Source organism: Chiloscyllium punctatum, chromosome 1 (assembly GCF_047496795.1).
Source record: "Chiloscyllium punctatum isolate Juve2018m chromosome 1, sChiPun1.3, whole genome shotgun sequence".
Lineage (NCBI taxonomy): Eukaryota > Metazoa > Chordata > Chondrichthyes > Orectolobiformes > Hemiscylliidae > Chiloscyllium > Chiloscyllium punctatum.
Window position 1 is genome coordinate 105783397 of NC_092739.1, and position 27919 is coordinate 105811315.

At 44.6% G+C, this 27919-nt stretch overlaps 1 protein-coding gene across 3 annotated transcripts in view; it reads left to right on the forward strand.

The window, feature by feature from the left end:
• Positions 1-16299: 16299 nt before the first annotated feature.
• stoml2 (stomatin (EPB72)-like 2) overlaps positions 16300-27919 on the forward strand; it is a 67563-nt gene continuing 55943 nt past the window's right edge. Inside the window, exon 1 of one of the 3 annotated variants that reach the window (XM_072571680.1) lies at positions 16300-16425. In XM_072571680.1, the coding sequence (XP_072427781.1) occupies positions 16387-16425 (39 nt within the window). In that variant the 5' untranslated portion in view covers positions 16300-16386. Of the gene's footprint in view, positions 16426-16464; positions 16488-17791; positions 17815-27919 lie in introns of those variants that run through there. The other 2 variants (XM_072571681.1, XM_072571683.1) reach the window with 2 other exon arrangements.

Here is a 27919-nt window from a genome sequence, read left to right on the forward strand (position 1 = left end):
CTGTCTTCTTCCCTTTGACGAGAAGCTCCTCTGTTCTCGTCATCCAAGGTTCCTTAATCTTACCCCTTCTTACGTGTCTCAGAGGAACAAATTCATGCATCACTCGCAACAGCTGCTCCTTAAACAGTCTCCGTATGTCTGCTGTGCCCTTTCTGGGAACAATTGCTTCCAGTCTGTAGTTCCCAACTCCTGTCATAATTTCCTTTTCCCCAATTAAATATCTTACCTCGGTAAATGCGCCTTTCCCTCTCCAAGGCTATGGTAATTGTGAGGCAGTTGTGATCACTGTCACCAAAGTGTTCTCCCACCGTGAGACCTGACACCTGTCCTGGCTAATTGCCAAGCACCAAATCCAAAATGGCATCTCCCCTCATTGGTCTGTCTACAAACTGAGTAAGGAAACCCTCCTGAACACACGTGACAAAAACAGCTCCATCCAAACCATCTGCACAAAGGAGGTTCCAGTCGATATTGGGAAAGTTGAAATCATCCATAACAACAGCCCTGCTACATCTTCAATCTCTCTACCGCTATTAGGTGGTCTGTAGAAAACCCCCAATGTGGTGGCTGTTCCCTTGCTGTTCCTAACTTCCCTCCATACTGACTCAGTAGATAAACCTTCCTCAACAACCTTCATTTCTGTAGCTGTGATGCACTCTCTGATTAGCAATGCTACACCCCCTCCTCTTTTTCCACCCTCCCTGTTCTTTTTAAACGTTCTAAACCCTGGAACATCAAGCAACCATTCCTGCCCCTGTGAAACCCACGTCTCCATGATGGCCACAACATCGTAGTCCCAAGTACTGATCCATGCTCTAAGTTTGTCACCCTTATTTCTGACACTCCTTGTTTAAAGCAGACACACTTTAACCGATCCCTTTGTTTCATCACGTGAGAAACCTTCCCGATAGATTCACTACATCCTGTCACTGTCCTATCTGCAACTGACCCCCTCTCAGATACGTGGCTCTGATTCCCACCCCCTTGCCAAACTATTTTAAACCCTCCCGAACCACACGAGCAAATCTCCCATCCAGGACATTTGTGCCGCTCCAGTTCAGGTGCAACCCGTCCTTCATGTACAGGTCCCACCTTCCCTAGAAGATATCCCAATGGTCTAGGTATCTGAAGCCCTCCCTCCTGCACTAGCCTCGCAGCCACGTGTTAAGCTGCATTCGTTGATTGTTCCTCACCTCACAATCTTGTGGCACCGGGAGCAAACCTGAGAACACTACTCTATTCGTCCTGCTCTTTAGCTTCCAACCTAACTCTCTGTAGTCACTTTTTCGATGCTCAGTCCCTTTCCTGGCTATATCATTGGTGCTAATATATACCATGATTTCCGGCTGCTCACTCCCCCCCCCTTCAGAATCCTGTAAATCCGATCAGCAACATCCCGGACCCTGTCACCAGGGAGGCAACATACTTTCCGGGAGTCCCGTTCCTGACCACAAAATCTCCTGTCAACTCATCTAATTATTGAGTCCCCTACACTAGCACTTTTCTATTCTCCCCCCTTCTCTTCTGAGCCACAGTGCCAGACACCTGATAACCATGGCTTTCCCCTGATTGGCCATTCCAGCAGGATCCAAAACGGTATACCTATTGCTGAGGGGAACAGCCACAGGGGATCCCTGCTCTGACCGTCGGTTCCCTTTCCTCCCCCTGACAGTAACCCAGCTGTCCTTATCCTGTGTCTGGGGAGTGACCAGTATATCCTCTCAATTTCTCCCTCAGCCTCCCGGGTGATCTGTAGTTCATCCAGCTCCAGCTCCAGTTCCCTAACTCGGTTTTCGAGGAGCTGGAGTTGGGTGCACTTCCTGCAGATATAGTCGGCAGAGACATGCCACATTCTGCAGGAGGAACATGCAACTGCCCTAACATCCATATCCCACTACTCCGAAAGCCTGCACAGGACGAAACAAAGGAAGAGAAGAAAATAAAATGAGAAACCTGAAAACTTACCGAGTTTACAGACTCTTAGTAAGGTTAGAGGAGGCAGATGGGAGAGAGTTTCTCCCAGCCCTCTCTCCTCGCCGCTCTGTTAAAAAAAAATGTATTTTACTCACCTTCCCAGCAGTCCTTCGCTCCAGCCTCGCACCTCTTGGCAAAATCAGGATTCTTGGCTGTGTGGAGGAACAGAGGGATCTTGGTGTTCAAGTACATAAGTCCCTCAAAGTTACCACCCAAGTGGATCGGGTTGTTAAGATCGGGTTAGATCAGCTTCCATTAACAGGGGGATCGAGTTTAAGAGCCGTGATGTTTTGCTACAGCTCTACAAGTCCCCGGTGAGGCCACACTTGGAATATTGTGTCCAGTTCTGGTCACCCTAATATAGGAAAGATTCAGAGGCTTTGGAGAGGGTGCAAAGAAGGTTTACCAGGTTGCTGCCTTGACTGGAGGGCTTGCCTTATGAAGAAAGGTTGACTAAGCTCGGGCTTTTCTCTCTGGAGAAAAGGAGGAAGAGAGGAGACCTAATCAAGGTGTACACGATAATGAGAGGAATGAACAGAGTCAATAGCCAGAGGCAGGGCAGGATTGACTGGCACAAGGGGTCATAATTTTAAGATATTAGGAGAAAGGTATAGAGGGGACGTCAGAGGAAGGTGCTTTAAACAGAGAGTTGTGAATGCATGGAATGCGTTGCCAGCTGTGGTGGTGGAAGCAGAGTCATTGGGGACATTTAAGTGACTGCTGGACATGCACATGGATAGCAGTGAGTTGAGGGGTGCGTAGGTTAAGTTGTTTTATTTTACATTAGGATTAATCCTCGGCACAATATCGTGGGCCAAAGGGCTTGTTGGTGCTGTACTTTTCTATGTTCTATCTCAGTTATCTGTAAGAATAATAGGGTGGTTATGGTAGGGGATTTTAACTTAACTGGGACTGCAATAACATTAAGGGTATAGATGGAAAGGAATTTATTAAGTGTGTACAAGAAAAGTTTCTGATTCAGTATGTGGATGTACTTAGAGTCATAGAGATGTACAGCACGGAAACAGCCCCTTTAGTCCAACCCATCCATGCCGACCAGATATCCCAACCCAATCTAGGCCCACCTGCCAGCACCTGACCCATATCCCTCCAAACCCTTCCTATTCGTAAACCCATCCAAATGCCTTTTAAATGTTGCAATTGTACCAGCCTCCACCACTTCCTCTGGCACCTCATTCCATACACGTACAACCCTCTGTGTGAAAAAGTTGTCTCTTAGGTCTCTTTTATATCTTTCCCCTCTCACCCTAAACCTATGCCCTCTAGTTCTGGACTCCCCCAACCCAGGGGAAAGACTTTGTCTATTTATCCTATCCATGCCCCTCATGATTTTGTAAACCTCTATAAGGTCACCCCTCAACCTCCAACGCTCCAGAAGGTGCAAAACTTGACGTACTTAGAACATAAAACACGACAGCACAGTATAGGCCCTTCGGCCCTCCATGTTGTGCTGACCAGTCATACCAATCTGAAGCCCATCTAACCTACACTATTCCATGTACATCCATATGGTTGTTCAATGACGACTTAAATGTACTTAAACTTGGCGAATCTACTACCGTTGCAGGCAAAGCAATCCATACCCTTACTACTCTCTGAGTAAAGAAACTACCCCTGACATCTGTCCTATATATATCGCCCCTCAATTTAAAGCCATGTCCTCTCGTGCTCGCCGTCACCATACTTGGAAAAAGGCTCTCCCTATCCACCCTAACTAACCCTCTGATTATCTTACATGTCTCTATTAAGTCACCTCTCAACCTTTTTCTCTCGAATGAAAATAGCCTCAAGTCCCTCAGCCTTTCCTCGTAAGACCTTCCCTCCATACCAGGCAACATCCTAGTAAATCTCCTCTGCACCCTTTCCAAAGCTTCCACATCCTTCTTATAATGCGGTGACCAGAACTGTACACAATACTCCAAGTGCGGCCGCACCAGAGTTTTGTACAGCTGCAGCATAACCTCATGGTTCTGGAACTCGATCCCTCTATTAATAAAAGCTAAACACTGTATGCCTTCTTAACAACCCTGTCAACCTGGGTGGCAACTTTCAAGGATCTGTGTACATGGACACCGAGATCTCTCTGCTCATCTACACTACCAAGAATCTTACCATTAGCCCAGTACTTTGCATTCCGGTTACTCCGACCAAAGTGAATCACCTCACACTTGTCCGCATTAAACTCCATTTGCCACCTCTCAGCTCTGCAGCTTATCTATGCCTCTTTGTAACCTACAACATCCTTCGTCACTATCCACAACTCCACCGACCTTAGTGTCATCTGCAAATTTACTAACCCACCCTTCTGCGCCCTCATCCAGGTCATTTATAAAAATGATGAACAGCAGTGGACCCAACACCAACCCTTGTGGTACACCACTAGTAACTGGACTCCAGGATGAACATTTCCCATCAACCACCACCTTCTGTCTTCTTTCAGCAAGCCAATTACTGATCCAAACTGCTATATCTCCCACAATCCCATTCCTCCGCATTTTGTACAATAGCCTACTGTGGGAACCTTATCGAATGCCTTGCTGAAATCCATATACACCACATCAACCGGTTTACTCTCATCTACCTGTTTGGTCACCTTCTCAAAGAACTCAGTAAGGTTTGTGAGGCACGATCTACCCTTCACAAAACCGTGCTGACTATCCCTAATCAAATTATTATTTTCTAGATGATTATAAATCCTATCTCTTATAACCTTTTCCAACACTTTACCAACAACTGAAGTAAGGCTCACTGGTCTATAATTACCAGGGTTGTCTCTACTCCCCTTCTTGAACAGGGGAACCACATTTGCTATCGTCCAGTCTTCTGGCACTATTCCTATAGACAATGACAATTTAAAGATCGATGTCAAAGGCTCGGCAATCTCCTCCCTGGCTTCCCAGAGGATCCTAGGATAAATCACATCCAGTCCAGCGGACTTATCTATTTTCACACTCTGCAGGATTTCTAATACCTCTTCCTTGTGAACTTCAATCCCACCCAGTCTAGTAGCCTGAACCTCGGTATTCTTCTTGACAACATCGTTGTTTTCTAGAGTGAATACTGTCAAAAAATATTCATTTAGTGCTTCCCCTATCTTCTCTGACTCCACACACAACTTCCCATGACTATCTTTGATTGACCCTAATCTTACTCTCGTCATTCTTTTATTCCTTAAATACCTATAGAAAGCCTTAGGGTTTACCCTGGTCCTATCCGCCAACAACTTCTCATGTCTCTTCCTGGCTCTTCTGAGCTCTCTCTTTAGGTCTTTCCTGGCTACCTTGTAACCCTCAAGCGCCCTAACTGAGCCTTCACATCTCATCCTAACATAAGCATTCTTCTTCTTCTTGACCAGAGATTCCACTTCCTTCGTAAGCCACGGCTCCTGCGCACTACAGCTTCCTCCCTGCCTGACAGGTACATACTTATCTAGGACACACAGGAGCTTTTCCTTGAATAAGCTCCACATTTCTAATGTGCCCATCCCCTGCAGTTTCCTTCCCCATCCTATGCTTCCTAAATTTTGTCTAATCACATCATAATTGCCTTTCCCCCAGCTGTAACTCTTGCCAGTGGTATACACTTATCCCTTTCTATCACTAAAGTAAACATAATAGAATTGTGATCGCTATCACCAAAGTGCTCACCTACTTCCAAGCCTAACATCTGGCCGGGCTCATTGCCCAGTACCAAATCTAATGTGGCCTCGCCCCTTGTTGGCCTGTCTACATACTGTGTCAGGAAGCCCTCCTGCACACACTGGACAAAAGCTGACCTATCTATAGTACTCATACTATAATGTTCCCAGTCAATATTTGGAAAGTTGAAGTCCCCCATGACAACTATTCTGTCTCTCTCACTCCTATCGAGAATCATCTTTGCTATCCTTTTCTCTACATCTCTGGAACTATTCGGAGGCCTATGGAAAACTCCCAATAGGGTGACCTCTTCTTTCCTGTTTCTAAACTCAGCCCAGGTGACGAGTCCCCAAACATCCTTTCTGCAACTGTCGTACTGTCCTTGACCAACAATGCCACACCTCCCCCTCTTTTAACATCTTCTCTGTTCTTACTGAAATATCTAAATCCTGGAACCTGCAACAACCATTCCAGTCCCTGCTATATCCATGTCTCCGAAATGGCCACAACGTCGAAGTCCCAGGGACCAATCCATGCTGCAAGTTCACCCACCTTATTCTGGATGCTCCTGGCGTTGAAGTGGACACACTTCAAACCAACTTCTTGCTTGCTGGTGCCATCTTGTGTCCCTGAAACTTGATTTTGGACCTCCCTACTCTCAACCTTTTCTATACTCAAACTACAATTTTGGTTCCCATCCACCTGCTGGATTTGTTTAAACCTACCCCAATAGCCTTAGCGAATGTCCTCCCCAGGATATTGGTACCCCTCTGGTTCAGGTGAAGACCATCTGCTTGTAGAGGTCCCACCTACCCCAGAAAGACCCCCAATTATCTAAGAATCCAAAACCCTCCCTCCTGCACCATCCCTGTAGCCATGTGTTCAACTCTTCTCTCTCCCTATTCTTCACCTCGCCAGCATGTGGCACGGGCAACAAACCAGAGACAACAACTCTGTTCATCCTAGCTCTAAGCTTCCATCCTGGCTCCCTGAATTTCTGCCTTAAATCCCCATCTCTCTCCCTACCTATGTCATTGGTGCCTATGTGGACCATGACTTGGGGCTGCTCCCCCTCCCCCTTAAGGATCCCAAAAACATGATCAGAGACATCACGAACCCTGGCACCTGGGAGGCAACACATCAACCGTGAGTGTCTCTCGTCCCCACAGAACCTCCTATCTGTCCCCCTAACTGTGGAATCCCCAATGACGCCTGCTCTGCTCCTCTTCCCCTTTCCCTTCTGATCAGCAAGGACAGACTCTGTGCCAGAGCCCTGAGCCCCACTGCTTTCCCCGGTAAGTCGTCCCCCCAACAGTATCCAAAACAGTATTCTTATTGTTGAGGGGAATGGCCACAGGGGATCCATGCACTGCCTGCCGGTTCCCTTTCCATCCCCTGACTGTAACCCATCTGCCTTTTTCTTGTACCTGAGGAGTAACTACCTCCCAGTCACTCCTCTCAATAACCCCCTCTGCCTCCGAATGATCCGAAGTTCATCCAGCTCTTGCTCCAGTCCCCAACGCGGTTTTTGAGGAGCTGGAGTTGGGTGCACTTCCCGCAGATGCAGTCAGCAGGGACACTAGTGGTGACCCTTACCTTCCACATTCTGCAGGAGGAACATTCAACTGCCCTAACCTCCATTCCCACTATTCTAAATTCCCAAAGAGACTGTTGAAAATAAAGAATAAAAAATAAACTCGTTACCTGACCAATCTGGCACACAGAACCTTTTTTTTTGGTTAGAGGAGGAGGATGAATGGGAGACACTATCTGTGTAGTGTTTCCGGTAACGCAACCACACAAATATATGACTTCCCAGAAGTCCTTCGCTCTGCCCTCGCACTTCTTGGCAAATGGAGGCCCCGATGCCTGAAAAGGGTAACTAGGGAGAGAATAGGGCCCCTCAAAGATCAGCAAGGTGGCCTTTGAGTGGAGCCACAGAAAATGAAAGAGATACTAAATGAATATTTTGCATCAGTATTTACTGTGGAAAAGGGTATGGAAGATACAGACTGTAGGGAAATAGATGGTGACATCTTGCAAAATGTCCAGCTTACAGAGGAGGAAGTGCTGGATGTCTTGAAACAGTTAAAGGTGGATAAATCCCCAGGACCTGATCAGGTATACCCGAGAACTCTGTGGGAAGCTGGAGAAGTGATTGCTGGGCCTATTGCTGAGATATTTGTATCATCGATAAGTCACAGGTGAGGTGCCGGGAGACTGGAGGTTGGCAAATGTGATGCCACTGTTTAAGAAGGGCGGTAAAAACAAGCCAGGGAACTATAGACCGGTGAGCCTGACCTCGGTGGTGGGCAAGTTGTTGGAGCGAATCCTGAAGGACAGGATGTACATGTGTTTGGAAAGGCAAGGACTGATTTGGGATAGTCAACATGGCTTTGTGCATGGGAAATCATGTCTCACAAACTTGATTGAGTTTTTTGAAGAAGTAACAAAGAAGATTGAGGAGGGAAGAGCAGTAGATGTGATCTATATGGACTTCAGTAAGGCGTTCGACAAGGTTGAAAATGTGTTGCTGGAAAAGCGCAGCAGGTCAGGCAGCATCCAAGGAGCAGGAGAATCGACGTTTCGGGCATGAGCCCTTCTTCAGGAATGAGGACAAGGTTCCCCATGGGAGACTGATTAGCAAGGTTAGATCGCATGGAATGACGAGAGAACTAGCCATTTGGATACAGAACTGGCACAGAGGTAGAAGACAGAGGGCGGTGGTGGAGGGCTGTTTTTCAGACTGGAGGCCTGTGACCAGTGGAGTGCCACAAGGATCGGTGCTGGGCCCTCTACTCTTTGGCTATTCACATAAATGATTTGGATGCGAGCATAAGAGGTACAGTTAGTAGGTTTGCAGATGACACCAAATTTGGAGGTGTAGTGGACAGCGAAGAGGGTTACCTCAGATTACAACAGGATCTTGACCAGATGGGCCAATGGGCTGAGAAGTGGCAGATGGAGTTTAATTCAGATAAATACGAGGTGCTGCATTTTGGGAAAGCAAAACTTAGCAGGACTTATACACTTAATGGTAAGGTCCTAGGCAGTGTTGCTGAACAAAGAGACCTTGGAGTGCAGGTTCATAGCTCCTTGAAAGTGGAGTAGCAGGTAGCTAGGATAGTGAAGAAGGCGTTTGGTATGCTTTCCTTTATTGGTCAGAGTATTGAGTACAGGAGTTGGGAGGTCATATTCTGGCTGTACAGGACATTGGTTAGGCCACTGTTGGAATATTGCGTGCAATTCTAGTGTCCTTCCTATCGGAAAGATGTTGTGAAACATGAAAGGGTTCAGATATGACTTACAAGGATGTTGCCAGGGTTGGAGGATCTGAGCCACAGGGAGAGGCTGAACAGGCTGGGGCTGTTTTCCCTGGAGCATCTAAGGCTGCGGGGTGACCTTACAGAGGTTTACAAAATTATGAGGGGCATGGATAGGATAAATAGACAAAGTCTTTTCCCTGGGGTTGGGGAGTCCAGAACTAGAGGGCATAGGTTTGGGTGAGAGGGGCAAGATGTAAAAGAGACTTAAGGGGCAACCTTTTCACGCAGAGGGTGGTACGTGTATGGAATGAGCTGCCAGAGGATGTGGTGGAGGCTAGTACAATTGCAACATTTAAGAGGCACTTAGATGGGTATATGAATAGGAAGGATTTGGAGGGATATGGGCCGAGTGCTGGCAAGTGGGACTAGATTGGGTTGGGATATCTGGTTGGCATGGACGGATTGGTCCGAAGGGTCTGTTTCCATGCTGTACATCTCTATGACTCTAAGTTAGGTTTTTAAACAGTTCGACTCACCTTCCCAGAAGTTCTTCACTCCTCCCTTGCCCCTCTCGGCAAAAACAAAATAAGGCATGGCAGGTGACTGAGGTGGTAGTGGGAGAGTACTTTGGGGCCAATAGCCATAATTCTATTCGTTTTTAAATAGTGATGGATAAGGATAGACCAGACCGAATAGTTGAAGTTCTAAATTGGAGAAAGGCTAAATTTGACGATATTAGGTAAGAACTTTCAAAAGTGGGGAGGCTGTTGAGGTCCGCGTTGATGCCCTGGGGTTGAGGTGTTCTGGGACGGAGGATGGGGCATTCTTCCTCCGGGCGTCTGGTGGTGAGGGAGCGGCGGTGGAGGAGGCCCAGGACCTCCGTGTCCTCGGCAGAGTGGGAGGGAGAGTTGGGGTGTTGAGCCACGGGGCGGTGTGGTTGATTGGTGCGGGTGTCCCGAGATGTTCCCTGGAGCGCTCTGTTGGGAGGCGCTCAGTTTCCCCAGTGTAGAGGAGACCGCATCGGGAGCAACGGATACTCTATGCTATTTTCTCCCCACCCCCGCCCTCCCCTAGCTTATCTCTCCACGCTTCAGGCTCACTGCCTTTATTCCTGATGAAGGACTTTTGCCCGAAACGTCAATTTTGAAGCTCCTTGGATGCTGCCTGAACTGCTGTGCTCTTCCAGCACCACTAATCCAAGAACTTTCAAAAGCTGATTGGGGGCAGATGTTCGCAGGTAAAGAGACAGTTGGAAAATGGGAAGCCTTCAGAAATGAGATAACGAGAATCCAGAGAAAGTATATTTCTGTTAGGGTGAAAGAAAAGGCTGGTAGGTATAGGGAATGCTGTATGACTAAAGCAATTGGGGGTTTGGTTAAAAAAAGGATATAGACAGGATAGATCAAAGAGTGTAAAGGCAGTAGGAGTATACTTGAGAGGGAAATCAGGAGGGCAAAAAGGGGACAAGAGGTAGCTTTGGCAAATAGAGTTAAGGAGAATCCAAAGGATGTTTACAAATACATTAACGACAAAAGGGTAACTGGGGAGAGAATAGGGCCCCTCAAAGATCAGCAAGGCAGCCTTTGTGTGAAGCCACAAGAGGTGGGTGGAGATACTAAATGAGTATTTTGCATTAGCATTTACAGTGGAAAAGGACATGAAGGGTATAGAATGTAGGGAAATTGATGGTAACATCTTGAAAAATGTCCACATTACAGAGGACGAAGTGCTGATGTCTTGAAACGTATAAAAGTGGATAAATCCCCAGGAACACATCAGGTGTACCCTAGACCTCTGTGGGAAGCTACGGAAGTGATTGCTGGGCCTCTTGCTGAGATATTTAGAGAGATAGAGTCATAGAGGTGTACAGCATGGTAAAAGATCCTTCGGTCCAACTCGTCCATGCCAACCAGATATCCTAACCTAATATAGTTCCACCTGCCAGCACCTGGACCATCTCCCTCCAAACCCTTCTTATTCATTTACCCATCCAGATGCCTTTTAAATCGATAGTCACAGATGAGGTGCCAGAAGACTGAAGGTTGGCTAACGTGGTGCCACTGTTTAAGAAAGGTGGTAAGGACAAGCCAGGGAACTATAGACCAGTGAGCCTGACGTTGGTGATGGGCAAGTTGTTGGAGGGAATCCTGAGGGACACGATGTAGATGTATCTGGAAATGCAAGGACTGATTGGGCGTTGTTAACATGACTTTGTGCGTGGCAAATGATATTTCACAAACTTGATTGAGTTTTTTGAAGAAGTAACAAAGAGGATTGATGAGGGAAAAGCGGTGGATGTGATCTATATGGACTTCAGTAAGGCATTTGACAAAGTTCCCCATGGGAGACTGGTGAGCAACGTTACATTTCATGGAATACAAGGAGAACTCGCCATTTGGATACAGAACTGGTTCAAAGTTAGAAGACAGAGGGTGGTGGTGGAGGGTTGGTTTTCAGATTGGAAGCCTGAGACCAGTGGAGTGCCACAAGGATCGGTGCTGGGTCCTCTACTTTTCATCATTTATATAAATGATTTGGATGTGAGCATAAGATGTATAGTTAGTAAGTTTGTTGATGCCACCAAATTTGGAGCTATAGTGGACAGCGAAGAAGGTTACCTCCGATTACAAAGGTATCTTGATCAGATGGGCTAATGGGCTGAGAAGTGGCAGATGGAGTTTAATTTAAATAAATGTGAGGTGCTGCATTTTGGGAAAGCAAATCTTAGCAGGACTTATACACTTAATGGTCAGGTCCACGGGAGTGTTGCTGAACAAAGAGATCTTGCAGTGCAGATTCATAGCTCCTTGAAAGTGAGTCGCAGGTAGATAGGATAGTGAAGAAGGCATTTGGTATGCTTGGAATACTGTTTGAATACTGCACGCAATTTTGGTCTCCTTCCTGTTGGAAAGATGTTGTGAAACTTGAAAGGATTCAGAAAAGATTTACAAGGATGTTGCCAGTGTTGCAGAATTTGAGCTCTCGGGAGAGGTTGAATAGGCTAGGGCTGTTTTCCCTGCAGCGTCGGAGGCTAAGGGGTGACCTTAAATGTCTAAAATATCATGACGGGCATGGATAGGATAAATAGAGAAAGTCTTTTCCCTGGGGTGGTAGAGTCTAGAACTAGAGGGCATAGGCTTAGGTTGAGAAGGGAAGATACAAAAGAGACCTAAGAGGCAACTTTGTCACGCAGAGGGTGGTGTGTGTATGGAATGAGCTGCCAGAGGAACTGGTAGAGGCAAGTACAATTGCAACATTCAAAAGGCATCTGGATGGGCATATGAATAGGAAGGGTTTGGAGGGATATGGGCCAGGTGCCTGCAGGTGGGAGTAGATTGGGTTATGATATCTACTCATCACGGACAAGTTGAACCGAAGGGTCTGTTTCCATGCTGTACACCTCTATGACTCTAAATAATTCAAAAGATTAGCACTGCTGCATCACAGTACCAGGTCCTGGGTTAGTTTCCTGACTGTCTGTGTGGAGTTTGCACATTGTCCCTGTGTCGACGTGGATTTCCTCCAGGTGCTTTGGTTTCCTCCCACGATCCAAAGATGTGCAGGTTAGGTGAATTGGCCATGCTAAATTGCCCACAGTGTTAGGCGTGTTAGTCAGGGGTAAATGTAGGGTAGGGGAATGGGTTTGGGTGGGTTTCTCTTCAGAAGGGCGGTGTGGACTTGTTGGGCCGAAGGGCCTGTTTCCACACTGTAGAGAATCTAATCTGGAAAAAAATGCAATGTTTGCCTTTATTGTAAACTCAGGAATAAGGTATATTGAATGTTCTCAACAAATAAAATTACTCATCAGGCCTCACCTTCCTGTGAGCATAAAGCTTGCTGAAAACTTTTGACTCTGCTGGTACTGGGATAATCTCTTTCAGTACTGGAATTATAGCAATTCCTCTTATTGCTTGATTAAGATCTTTGGGACTGCAGTGAATTCATAGACATTCATTTTGCTTCTCTTTGATCATGATAGAATTTACCAAATCTGAGATTCTGGGGATCAGTTTCTATTCTTTCAACTGTTTCAAGCTTTCCTTTTAATTCTATTGGCACGTTGTGAGGAATGATTCACTTTTTAAAAAAATAAGTAGTAATGTTACAGTCAAAACCTGCAAAGCATCCATCCATGTCCTCAAAACACTGGATAATTTGGACCAGGATTTTCTTGCTTCTGATGCAAAAGCAAATTCAGTGTACTTCCTTCACTCCACGGTTCATCATAAATAATAGACAATAGGTGCAGGAGTAGGCCATTCTGCTCTTCCAGCCTGCACCACCATTCAATATGATCATGGCTGATCATCCTTAATCAGTATCCTGTTCCTGCCTTATCTTAATAACCCTTGATTCCACTATCCTTGAGAGCTCTATCCAACTCTTTCTTAAATGAATCCAGAGACTGGGCCTCCACTGCCCTCTGGGGCAGAGCATTCCACACAGCCACCACTCTCTGGGTGAAGAAGTTTCTCCTCATCTCTGTCCTAAATGGTCTACCCCGTATTTTTAAGCTGTGTCCTCTGGTTCGGCACTCACCCATCAGTGGAAACATGTTTCCTGCCTCCAGAATGTCCAATCCTTTAATAATCTTATATGTCTCAATCAGATCCCCTCTCAGTCTTCTAAACTCAAGATTATACAAGCCCAGTCGCTCCAGTCTTTCAGCGTAAGGTAGTCCCGCCATTCCAGGAATTGACCTCGTGAACCTACGCTGCACTCCCTCAATAGCCAGAATGTCTTTCCTCCAATTTGGAGACCAGAACTGCACACAATACTCCAGGTGTGGTCTCACCAGGGCCTTGTACAGCTGCAGAAGAACCTCTTTGCTTCTATACTCAATCCCTCTTGTTATGAAGGCCAGCATGCTATTAACCGTCTTCACTACCTGCTGTACCTGCATGCTTACCTTCATTGACTGGTGTACAAGAACACCCAGATCTCTTTGTACTGCCCCTTTACCTAAATTGATTCCATTTAGGTAGTAAACTGCCTTCCTCTTCTTGCCACCAAAGTGGATAACCAGACATTTATCCACATTAAACTGCATCTGTCATGCATCTGACCACTCACCTAACCTGTCCAGGTCACCCTGTAATCTCCTAACATCCACCTCACATTTCACCCTGCCACCCAGCTTAGTATCATCATCTAATGTCATTACTAATACCATCTTCTATATCATTAACATATATTGTAAAAAGCTGCGGTTCCAGCACTGATCCCCTCAGTACCCCACTGGTCACTGCCTGCCATTCCGAAATTGAGCCGTTTATCACTACTCTTTGTTTCCTGTCAGCCAACCAACTTTCAATCCAAGTTAGTACTTTGCCCCCAAAACCATGCGCCCTAATTTTGCTCACTAACCTCCTATGTGGGAGGTTATCAAAAGCTTTCTGAAAGTCCAGGTACACTACATCTACTGGATCTCCCTCGTCCATCTTCAGAGTTACATCCTCAAAAAATTCCAGAAGATTAGTCAAGCATGATTTCCCCTTCATAAATCCATGCTGACTCTGACCTATCCTGTTACTACTATCCAAATGTGTCGTAAATTCATCCTTCGTAATAGACTCCAGCATCTTTCCCACCACTGAGGTCAGACGAACTGGTCTATAATTTCCTGCTTTCTCTCTCCCACCTTTCTTAAAAAGTGGTACAACATTAGCCACCCTCCAATCCGCAGGAACTGATCCCGAATCTATCGAACTCTGGAAAGTAATCACCAATGCATCCACGATTTCTCGAACCACCTCCTTCAGTACGCTGGGATGTAGACCATCAGGCCCCGGGGACTTATCAACCTTCAGACTTAACAGACTCTCCAACACCAATTCCTGGCAAATATAAATTCCCTTAAGTTCAGGTCCTTTGGCCACTGTTACCTCAGGGAGATTGCTTGTGTCTTCCCCAGTGAACACAGATCTGAAGTACCAATTCAATTATTCTGCCATTTCTTTGTTCCCCGTAATATATTCCCCTGTTTCTGTCTTCAAGGGCCCAATTTTAGTCTTAACCTTTTTTTTGCCTTTCACATACCTAAAAAAGCTTTTACTATCCTCCTTTATATTTTTGGCCAGTTTACCTTCGTACCTCATTTACTGAGATCAGTTGTAACTGAACAACCAGAGAGCAGAAACCTCTGTTTCTGTGAACATTCAATGAACATGTTTTCCTTTGTGTGTCCTTCTCATGGAGGTTGTTCCTAGCTATGAAATCTAATTTTCTCTGTATGCAATTACTTGGTTTCAAAATGAAAGTGTTTTCCTTTAAATTTTCAGGTAAGATTATCTGAGCAGAGTGATGTTAATCCTTCTTATAAATCTAAAACGTAAGTTTGATATTATAATTTAGAATCTTATTAGTCATGTTCTCCCTAGCTGAAAGGTTATTTACATTTCTTTGAAAACTATTGCATCCTGAAACGTTATGCAATCATATGGTCCTCATGGCTTCTTTGTCATTTTAGAGGTTATGCATGTTTTTTGGTGGTTTATTTTAGTTTCATTCTAAATTTGCTCTTGTTTGTCATCTGCCAGCACACCGCAGGTTGGGGAGAGATTGAGAAGGAGTTTTCCACCTTAACTTCAAACAGTGCGATAACTGAACCCGTGTTACACTGTTTCACAGATCAATCAGCCACCCAACTGAACTAAACCGGCCCCATTTCAAATGCAAGACCTTTGTTGAACATACGAGATAACACCAGTGTGGCTGATTTAGTTCCGCACAAAAACTATTGTCATGTAATGAGTAATGTAGCGAGTTAGATGCTTGCATATAAACATGAATGTAAGCTTCTTAAATTACAACTGAAAATGTAGCAGACATCATTAGCCATCCATATCATAATGGGATGTACAGTATGTTTGTTGGTGAAATATAGGTCATCTAATTTCTGCACAATTCATGCAGACTCTAGCGCTAAATCAGTATTAATTCTGCTTTAAAAAATTTTTAACTTACAGACATCTTTTTATCACCATGTTGTGTCTTGTGGTTCCCAAAAATTTGAAACAACCACATTTGCAGGCAAAAATACTGAACTTTCTTAAAATTTATCCCACCATGTGCTGCAGAGTATGGTCCTGGAATGAGATATGCGCAGACGTACCCCAAAATAGTTTTTAAATCGGACAATAATTTACTAAATAATTTAACGAAATTGGTCAAAGAAAATAACTAAATCCATCGGTGTTGATGCCCTTTTTGTTTCAACTCTCAGTCCTACAGAAAGTTAATACTAGATTCCTCGAGACCTGGATCGCTGGCAAACACTAGTTCCTTTCGTGCAAAACCATATCAGCAGCAAGACCAAGTGTGCTTTTAAAATATTGACAGTGGTTCAGAATTGCAATATTGAAGAACCATGCATGCTGCCGGAACTCTTATCATCTGCTCAATTGTTCCATCGGAGTAAATAGATCGTTGCCCGCTCTCTGCGACTCAGGTTCTGTATTTCCGGTCTGTTGTTTGTGACAGAGGAGATGTTACGTTCATTGATCCGGACACGGGCCTTACTCCAGGTAACCATGGCAGCACGGCAGGAGAACGGGCAGCGAATGTTTCGAGATGCCACGCGCTGACGGTTTGTCATCTCCCTCGCGCCGATTCCAGTGGTTCCGCCTTATCCTCGTGCCCCAAGCCCGTGGAGGTTAATGGTGGGGGAGGGGGAGGGGAACATTAATATCAGTTCGTGGTCGTGGTGGGCGTTTAGGAAATGTGGCCAGCTCAGAGGGTTTTCGAGTCAGTTTGTGGGATGGTGGCGAGAAGCACTAGAATGGCGATCGAGCCGACCCGTAAGTCATCGGTAATTCATGTAAAGCAACAGATCTGATTCAGGATGGGGTATTAGCTCCTTGGTGCTAGGGTCAAGGATGTTGTGGTAGAACTGTAGAGCATCATCCCGGGTGCTCGCAGTCTTGGACGATGTTTGTACAAAAGTTAGAAAGAGGACGTGGTCCTGAAGTCAGAATTCATGGAGCTGGTCAGAAGTTGATGAAAAAAGAACCTCAAAAGTTGTAATCTTTGGATGGTACATGGTGCTTTTGGCAAAGGATCAAACAAATAATGTACTTGAAGAATTGATGTAGGAGGGAGGACTTTAGATTCTTTGAACTTTGAAAGTGGTTCTGGGGGAAATGGGACCTGTATTTGCCAAGCAGTTTGCTCCTGAACAAAGCCATTGAGAAGAATTTTGTTGTTTCAGTTGGGGAGGGTCTCAATATAGCATATGGAATGATATCAGCAGAGTGCAATGAAAAAAACTAATGGATGACACTAGGATAGAGTAATGGGGAAAGTAAATCTAAATTGGGGTTACTCTGCATAGAGTCAGAAAGATATACAGGAAACAGACCCTTCAGTCCATCTCGTCCATTCAACCAGACATCTCAAAATAGATTAGAGTGGTGCTGGAAAAGCACAGCAGGTCAGGCAGCATCGAAGGAGCAGGAAAATTGACATTTTGGGCAAAATTCCTTCATCAGGAATGAAGGCGGAGAGCCTCTGGGGTGGAGAGATAAATAGGGTGGGGGGAGGTGGAGGGGAGGGTGTGGTGGCTGGGGAGATGGGAGCCAAGAGTACAGAAGGTGGATGGAGGTGGGGATGAAGGTGATAGGTCGGAGAGAAGGGTGGAGCAGATAGGTGGGAAGGAAGTTTGGCAGGTAGGACAGGTCATGAGAATGGTGCTGAGCTGGAAGGTTGGAACTGGGGTAAGGTGTGGGGAGGAGAAATGAGGCCTAACCAATGTCCTGTACAGCCACAACATGACCGCTCAAGTCCAATACTCAATGCTGTGACCAAAAAGGGAAAGCATACCAAACACCGCCTTCACTATCCTATCTACCTGCGACTCTACTTCAAGGAACTATGAACCTGCACTCCAAGATCTCTTTGTATTTGAATGCAAACTGGTAAATATAATCAGTGAGTTGAAGCATGGATTGCCAAATTAAATTGTGATGGTGTGGTTATAGTGAGACCTAGTTCAAGGAATAGAAAGATTGGGTGTTAAATATTCCTGGACATAAGATTTTCACGAAAGATAGGAAGGAGAAAAAAAGGGGGGAGTAGCTGTATTAATTAAGGAGGACATTTCAGTGCTGAAGAATGCAGATATTTCAGAAAGGTCAAGGAGAGAATTGATTTGGCTAGAGGTAAAGAACAAAAAGTATAATTACTTTGCTCAATATATTCTACTTGTCAACAATTAGTGGGAAGGATATAAAAGAAGAAATTTTCAAAATGTTAGAATATCCAAGTTTAAAGGACATAGAGCGATGAGAGTTCCTAGAGTGTGCTCTCAAAACATTTCTGCCATTTTATGTTTGCAGTTTGAAAGCGAAGGAGGGACTGCATTTGGGAATGAGTTGCGATAAGGAGAATAAGTCTGTGGAGAGAACGTAGAACAGTACCATACAGTACATGTCTTTCAACCCACAATGTTGTGCCAAGCATTTATCTTAATTGAAGATCAACCCTAACCGACACACCCCTCAATTTGCTGCCGTCCATGTGCTTGTCCAGCAATTGCTGAAATGTCCCTAATGTCTCTGACTCTACTACTGCAACTGGCTGTGCATTCCACACACCCACCACTCTCTGCGTAAAGAGCCTACCTCTGACATCTCCCCTACACCTCCCTCCAATCACCTTAAAATTATGACCCCTCGTGACAGCCATTTCTGCCCTGGGGACAAGTCCCTGGCTATCTATTTATGCCTCTCATTACCTTGTACACCTCTATCGAGTCACCTCTCTTCCTTCTTCTCTCCAGCCTGAAAAGCCCGAGCTCACTCAACCTCTCTTCATAAGACAAGGCCTCCAATCCTGGCAGCATCCTGATAAATCTCCTCTGCACCCTCTCTAAAGTATCTCTATCTTTCCTACAATGAGGCGACCAGAACTGGACACAATATTCCAATGTCGTCTAACCAGAGTTTTGTCGAGCTGCAGCAAAACCTTGCAGCTCTTAAACTCAGTCCTTCTGTTAATGAAAGCCAAAACACCATACACCTTCTTAACAACCCTATCAACTTGGGTGGCAACTTTGAGGGATCTATGTGCATGGACCCCAAGATCCTGCAGTTTCTCCACACTACCAAGAATCCTGTCTTTAACCCTGTATTCAGCATTCAAATTTGACTTTACAAAATGAATCATTTTGCATTTATCCAGGTTGAACTCCACCTGCCACATCTCAGCCCAGCTCCGTGTCCTGTCAATGTCTTGTTGCCTGCAACAGCCCTCGACACTACCTACAACACCACTGACATTTGTGTCTTCAGCAAGCATATTGATCCACCTTTCCACTACCTCATCCAAGTCATTTATAAAAACTACAAGAGCAGAGGCCCAAGAACATATCCCTGCGGCACACCACTGGCCACTAGTGATCGGCCTCCAGGTGGAATACTTTCCATCCACAACCACTCGCTATTTTCTTTTGGCCAGCCAACTCTGTATCCAGTCAACCAAATTTCCCTGTATTCCATACCTCCTAACTTTCTGAATGAGCCTACAGTGGGGAGCTTTATCAAATGCCTTACTGAAATCCATATACACCACATCCACTGCTCAACCTTCATCAACATGTCTCAAAACATCCTCAAAGAACTCAATAAGGCTTGTAAGGCATGATCTACCCCTCAGAAAGCCTTGCTGACTATCATTAATTAAACTATGTTTTTCCAAATAGTCATAAATCCGATCTCTCAGAATCCTTTCCAGTACCTTGCTTACCACAGACTTCAGACTGACTGGACTGTAGTTTCCAGGGATTTCCCTATTCTCTTTCTTGAGCAAGCACAACATTCACCTCCCTCCAATCAGCTGGTACTACTCTGTGGAGAGTGAGGATGCAAAGATTATTGCCAAAGGTACAGCAATCTCATTCCTCGCTTCCCAGAATAACCTTGGATATATCTGGTCTGGCTCTGGGGATTTATCTATCTTGATGCTCCCAGAATTTCCAGCGCATTGACCTCCTTAGCGTCAATCTGTTCAAGCCTATTAAACTGGTCCATGGTGTTCTCACTGTGAACAAGGTCTCTCTCTCTCGTGAATACTGAAGCAAAAAACTCATTGAGGGCCTCCCCTATCTCTTCAGTCTCCAGGCACAAGTTCCCTCCACTATCCATGATTGGCCCTACCCTCTCTCTGATCATCCTCTTGTTCCTCACGTAGATGTAGAACGTCTTTGGGTTTTCCCTAATCCTTCCCTTCAAGGCTTCCCTCTCCATTTTTGAGTTCTTTCCTAGCTACTCTGTAATCTTCTGAAGCTGCGCAGGATCCTTGCTTCCTCAACATTAAGTAAGCTTCCTTCTTCCTCTTGATGAGGAGCTCCTGTTTTCTTGTTATCCAAGGCTCCTTCATCTTATCATTCCTTGCCTGTCTCAGTGAGACAAAGTTATCCAACACTTGCAACAAGTGCTCCTTAAACAGCCTCCACATTTCAGTTGTGCATTTCCCATAGAACAGTTTTTCCCAATTTATACTCCACAGCTCCTGTCTAATAGCAGTATAATTTCCCCTCCCCCAATTAAATACTGTTCCTATCCCTCTGCATAGCTATGGTAAAGGTAAGGCAGTTGTGGTCACTGTCACTGAAGTTTCCTCCCACCAAGAGAGCTGACACCTGGCTTATTGCCAAGCACCAAAATCCAGTATTGCCTCCCCCTTAGTCAGCCTGTCTACAGAGGACCTAGCATTTCGGATTATCCAAAGAAGATCACAAGGTCCCGATGCTTGGCTAAACTATGTTATCCGGCATTTGATTATCTGGCATTCAGTTAACCAAGCGAAATACTCCCTACCCATGTCCTTCGGATAACTGAGGTTCCTCTGTACATATTGAGTCAGGAATCCTTCCTAGACACACCTGACAAAATTGACTCCATCCAGACATCCTGCACTAAGGACGTTGCAATCAATATTGGGGAAGTTGAAGTCACCCATAACAGTAAGCCTGTTACATCTGAACCTTTCCAAGATCTGCTGTCCAATCTGTTCTTCCATGTCTATGCTGTTATTGGGAGATCGATAGAAAACACCCAATAAAGAAAGTTTAGGGGAGAGTGATCACTGCATCAGAACATTTTTGGTGGCTTTAGAAAAGGGCGAAGAACAGTCCAGAATTAGAAAAATTAACTGGGAGTAAGCCAACTTCGTGGGGAAAGAATAGATTTCGGTTAAAGAAATTAAAGGTTGGCAGAAAAAATGATAGCTGAATAATGAGAGACTTTCAGAGGTGAGGTGTATTGCTTCCAAATAGGAAAGTAGGACACAAATCCAGATCTCCCTAGAATACAGAGGTAAAAACTAAGATAAGTGTGGCTATGACAGAACCAGGCTAAATTTGGAAGGTTCATAGGTCCCTATAAATAATCATTTCCCTAGATCTACAGGATTGTGCTGTGAAATTTTTTGGGTGAATCTGACAGATTGTTAGTTCGCTGATTTTTTTTTAAAACAATCATGTGCATAAATGATGAAAATTATTGCTTAACTGTTAGTGACCATTGAATTGAGAGATGTCAGCTTGGTACGCTGCTGCAGATCCAAGTATATTCAATTTTCAGCTTAACAGAGCTGTTGAAACAAGTAATTGGAAAGAATTAGATGCTATTTACATAAAAAGAGAAATTAGAGGAGGTTAACCAAGAGCAAAAAAGCTATTACATGTTGGTGTTCAAAAATGGCAGATGACTGAATATAAACAACAATGATTTATATTTATACGAAGATCCTTGTAATGAAACATCCTAAGGTGCTTCGTAGGAGCATTCTAACATAAAGTATGACATTAAGCCACATAAGACCATAAGACATAGGAGTGGAAGTAAGGCCATTCGGCCCGAGTCCACTCCGCCATTCAATCATGGCTGATGCGCATTTCAGCTCCACTTACCAGCATTCTCCCCGTAGCCCTTAATTCCTCTAGACAACAAGAACCTATCAATCTCGGCCTTGAAGACATTTAGCGTCCCGGCTTCCACTGCACTCCGTGGCAATGAATTCTACAGGCCCACCACTCTCTGGCTGAAGAAATGTCTCCGCATTTCCGTTCTGAAATGACCCCCTCTAATTCTAAGGCTGTGTCCACGGGTCCTCGTCTCCTCGCCTAACAGAAACAATTTCCTAGCATCCACCTTTTCCAAGCCATGTATTATTTTGTACGTCTCTATTAGATCTCCCCTTAATCTTCTAAACTCCAACGAATACAATCCCAGTATCCTCAGCCGTTCCTCATATGCTAGACCTGTCATTCCAGGGATCATCCGTGTGAATCTCCGCTAGACACGTTCCAGTGCCAGTATGTCCTTCCTGAGGTGTGGGGACCAAAACTGGACACAGTACTCCAAATGGGGCCTAACCAGAGCTTTATAAAGTCTTAGTAGTACATCTCTGCTTTTATATTCCAACCCTCTTGAGATAAGAGACAACATTGCATTCGCTTTCTTAATCACAGACTCAATCTGCATGTTTACCTTTAGAGAATCCTCGACTAGCACTCCCAGATCCCTTTGTGCTTTGGCTTTATTAATTTTCTCACCATTTAGAAAGTAGTCCATGCTTTTATTCTTTTTGCCAAAGTGCAAGACCTCGCACTTGCTCACGTTAAATTCCATCAGCCATTTCCTGGACCACTCTCCCAACCTGTCTAGATCCTTCTGTAGCCTCCCCACTTCCTCAGTACTACCTGCCTGTCCACCTAACTTCGTATCATCGGCAAACTTCGCTAGAATGCCCCCGGTTCCCTCATCCAAATCATTAATATATAATGCGAACAGCTGTGGCCCCAGCACCGAACCCTGCGGGACACCGCTCGTCACCGGCTGCCATTCTGAAAAAGAACCTTTTATCCCAACTCTCTGCCTTCTGTTGGACAGCCAATCCTCAATCCATCCCAGCAGCTCACCTCGAACACCATGGGCCCTCACCTTGCTCAGCAGCCTCCCGTGTGGCACCTTATCAAAGGCCTTTTGAAAGTCTAGATAGACCACATCCACTGGGTTTCCCTGGTCTAACCTACTTGTTACCTCTTCAAAAAATTCCAACAGGTTTGTCAGGCATGACCTCCCTTTACTAAATCATAACCTCACATTAGGTAAGATCACTAAAAGAGAGAAGTTTTAAGGATCACCTTAAAGCAAGGAATAAAAGTAAAGAGGCTCAGAGGTATTGGGAGGAAATTCTAGAGCTTGTCTCAATCACTCAAGACATGGCCACCAATGGTAAAGCAATTATTACTGAGAATGTACAAGAGGACACAAACAAAAGAACAAAGGTATCTCAGAGGTTTGTTGGCTGGAAGAAATTGGAGGCAGGGAGGGGCAAAATAATTTGAAAGCAAACATGAGAATTTTAAGCCAACAAATGGCCAATCAGTGCAGGGCAATAGGGGAACAGGATTTGTTGCAAGTTAATACATTGCTAACTGACCTTACGTTTATGAATGATAGAATGTGGGAGATCAACAAGAAGTGATTTAGAATAGTTAAAACCAGAGGTAATGAGGACAAAAATGAGAGTTTTAGTTCTGTTGAGGCAGACTGTTAATTCTTAATTTATTGTCATTATAATATTTTTGTATACTCAAGATAAATTAGCAAATGCTGTCCACTTGTGGAAATACTTCTCATGCTGGACACTTTCTGTTGTGAGCTTTATAAGCACAGGATGGTTGGATGCAGTCACTGCCTTATTCTGAACAAGGTCAGATGTCACATAGGTTATAGTCCAACAAATTTATTTGAAATCATAAGCTTTCTGAGTGCTGTCTCTTCATCAGGTGAATGTTCTAAACACCCAAAGCAATATGCTGTTTGATTTAATCTGCCAGTCTTTAGTTTAAATCTACATGTCTGTTGTCACATTGGCAAATTACAGTCAAGCCCACAGTGTTGGAGCACTTGCATGTACTGAAAGCTAAACATCTTAAAATTCAGGGTCTTGTTCTTTGCAGAGAAAATGCACAAGCGATCCTTATTTCAACTCAACAAAATAGATGACAGCCATTCTGTGCTTCATTTCTCAGGACAATGCTGTAACCTTAGAATCATACTTCTAGATTCATAGGGGCATACAGCATGGAAACAGGCTCTTTCGTCCAACTCATCCATGCTGACCAGGTTTCCTAAACTGAACTAGTCCCTTTTGCTTGTGTTTGGTCCTTATTCCTGTAAAACTTTCCTGTCTATGTGCCCGTTCAATGTCTTTTAAATGTGGTAATTGCATCTGTCTCTACCACCTCCTCTGTCGGTTCGTTCCATCTACGCCCCACCTACTATGAAAAGTTGCCCCTCAGGTCCCTTTTAAATCTTGTCCCCTCTCATCTTAAACCACACCAGTGCCCCATAAGGATACGTACTCAGCCCCTTACTGTACTCCCTATACAGTCATGACTGTGTGGCCAAATTTTATCTGAACTCCAACTACACTGATGACACCACCATTGTAGGCTGGATATCAAACAATGACATGACAGAATACAGGAAAGAGAGAGAGTGCTTGGTGGCATGATGTAAACAGAACAATCTCTGCTTCAATATCAGCAAAACTAAAGGGTTGATCATCGCCTTCAGGAAGAAAGGAGGAGAACATGGCATGGTGGCACAGTGGTTAGCACTGCTGCCTCACAGCGCCAAAGACCCGAGTTCAATTCCCGCCTCAGGCGACTAACTGTGTGGAGTTTGCACGTTCTCCCCGTGTCTGCGTGGGTTTCCTCCGGGTGCTCCGGTTTCCTCCCACAGTCCAAAGATGTACCGGTCAGGTGAATTGGCCATGCTAAAATTGCCCGTAGTGTTAGGTAAGGGGTAGATGTAGGGGTATGGGTGGGTTGCGCTTCAGCGGGGCGGTGTGGACTTGTTGGGCCGAAGGGCCTGTTTCCACACTGTAAGTAATCTAATCTAATCTAATCTAAAAACATGCTCCCATCTACATTAGTGGAGCTGAGGCGGAAATGGTCAAGAGAGTCAAGTTCTTAGGAGTGATAATCACCAATAATCTGTTCTAGACCATCCACGTTGATATGACGATCAAGAAGGCTCAACAACACCTCTCCTTCCTCAGGAATCTTAAGGAAATTCGGCATGTCCATAAGGATTTTCACCAACTTTTATAGATGCACCATAGAAAGCATCCTTTCTGGATGTATCATGGCTTGGTAGGGTAGCTGATCTTCCCATGACCGTAAGAAACTACAGAGAGTTGTGAACGCAGCTCAGTCCATCTTGCAAGCCACCCTTCCATTCATTGACTCCATCTACATTTCTTGCTGTCTCGGAAAGGCAGCCAGTATCTTCAAAGATCCCTCCCACCCTGTTAAGCAAAGTTGTTTTGGTAAAACAGGAAGGTTTTGTTTCTAAGAAAAATGAAAATTGATTTTGGTGGAGGTGGACAATGGGGGTAGTTGTCATGTGTTCATTGTCCAGAAAAATTTAACAACTAATTGTTGCACAGTAGATGGCCAATCCTAAAAGTAGGAATTATCAACAAGTGCTCTGAGTCAAAGAAGGGGGAGCATGTTAGATGGACGATGGACTAGAATAGATGAGGGAAGACGCTGGGAGTATCTTCTTTTGCATCACCAACTAATGTATCATACCTAAGCAGCTACACCTTAAACTCAATAAGCTATCTGAAAATTTCTTGAGAATAGTCAACTGCCTACATGGGTAACTGTGGTTCTGAACTTCCCAAATCCAACAGTGAAGGATCATGACGTGAAACAATTTCTTTATTTCCACAGATGATTTCTGACTTGAATTTACAGCATTTTCTATTTTTATTCAGTTTCTAGGTCTTACCACTATCACTTCAGCCTTCAGACCTTTAAGGTCCATTCCCAGTCACCTCCCAACCCCAAACCACATTGAGCTCAGTTTCTGATCAAACACCCCACCTTCACTGGGTTTTTGATCTAGTGTCTCAATTCTGAGGTCCACTGCAAAGACTTTGGAGCATAATTCCTCCAAAATAATCAAAATAACTTCATAGGGACAAACTGAAAGAGGTTTTCTAAAGATTTCATGAACTGGATTATCACTTTAGGAAAAGGTGTGAAATATACTGATGGATGCCCTATGAAGCATTTCAATGCAAAACGTGTTAGAGATAGCAAGAAAGCAAAAGGAAATCCTGCTAGGAATGCAGGTAGCTTCAGGACATGTACACGATTTATGAAACTTATTCTGGAATAAAATGACCCACTTATGCTTAGATTATCCACTGCGCCTGAAATTGGTGATTAAGAGCTGTGCCCCATTGTACACATTGTCTTACTTATAGGGTAAATGCTTCTATTTCATTTGCAGTGCTGGGGATTAGAGAGTAAGTGGCAAATGATACAACATCCAAGAATGTATTACTCATGTCCAGGAGTAGAAATTGACAATGAATTTGTTTCTGAGCTTTACCTGATTATCTTCATCATGGTAAATTTTAACTGAAAGGATGGAGTGAGTGTCTTTGGGCGGATACAGAGATTTACCAGAATGGTTCCTTCAATAAAGAATTTTAGCTCTAAGGTTGGTTAAAAAAGCTGGGTTATTAAAGTGCTCCTGTAGTTTACTGTAGTCTTTCTCAATTGTGACTTCCCCTGTCTGTTGAAATCAGTGTTGACTCTTAGTTTTTTTTTCCTGAGTCCTAGATGTTCTTTTGTTCAGTTTGCTTTGGTTTTTCTTTAGTTTGGTTTCTCTCTGCACCTGTTGTGGGACAATCTGCTAGTTACAATAGGTCTGACTAGTCCTAGTAGGCCTGCAAATGATAAATACAATATTTGTAAAGAATTTGTTCATGAAGAAATACTTAGAGAGAGAGAGAGAGTTTTTTTCCTAATTTCTCCTTTATGGCAGATTCTTTGGAATTCTGTTCCTCAGAAGATTGTGGATGCAGAATCTTTAAACAATTTTTGAGGCAGAGTCAGCAAGATTCTTGATTGCCAATGTGATGAAAAATTACTGAGAATATCAAGGAATGTAAAGTTGAGGTTAAAAACTAAACACCCTTGATTATATTGAATGCTTGAAGGGCTGAGTAGACTATTGTTGTCGTTTGAGTCATTCACAGGTTTAAATACAGCATTTAAATTGGGAAAGAGGAGTCAGGCCATACAATGAAACTAGGGGGCACACTTTCAAAATTCTACCAGTAAAGCATGCAGCTACTGAAGCTATTTTGTTTGCTGTGAAACAGACTATCATCTTGAAGTGCAGTGCAAGCAGATTTTCCTTACAAATTAAAGGGAGATTTAAAGGAGGTGCTCAAAATTGAGGATTTTGACAGTAAATAAAGGAAAAACAGTTCTCCAGTGAGCGTGAGTCTGTTACCAAAGCGCACAGCTTGAATAACAGTTTTCCATGTGTTGCTGGAAAAGCGCAGCAGGTTAGGCTGCATCAAAGGAGCAGGAGAATCGATGTTTCGGGCATAAGCCCTTCTTCAGGAATGAGGAGGGTGTGCCAAGCAGGCTAAGATAAAAGGTAGGGAGGAGGGACTTGGTGGAGGGGCATTGGGAATGCGATAGGTGGAAGGAGGATAAGGTGAGGGTGATAGGCCGGAGAGAGGGTGGGGGAGGAGAGGCCAGGAAGAAGATTGCAGGTCAAGAAGGTGGAGCTGATTCTGAGGGTTGGGACTGAGAAAAGGTGGGGGGAGGGGAAATGAGGAAGCTGGAGAAATCTGCATTCATCCCTTGTGGTTGGAGGGTTCATAGGCGGAAGATGAGGCGCTCTTCCTTCAGGTGTCATGTTGCCATGGTCTGGCAATGGAGGAGGCCAAGGACCTGCATGTTCTTGGCAGAGTGGGAGGGGGAGTTAGTGTTCCGCCATGGGGCGGTTGGGTTGGTTGGTTGGTGCGGGTGTCCCAGAGGTGTTCTCTGAAACGTTCCGCAAGTAGGCAGCCTGTCGTCCCAATGTATAGGAGGCCACATCAGGTGCAGCGGATGCAGTAAATGATGTGTGTGGAGGTGCAGGTGAATTTGTGACGGATATGGAAGGATCCCTTGGGGCCTTGGAGGGAAGT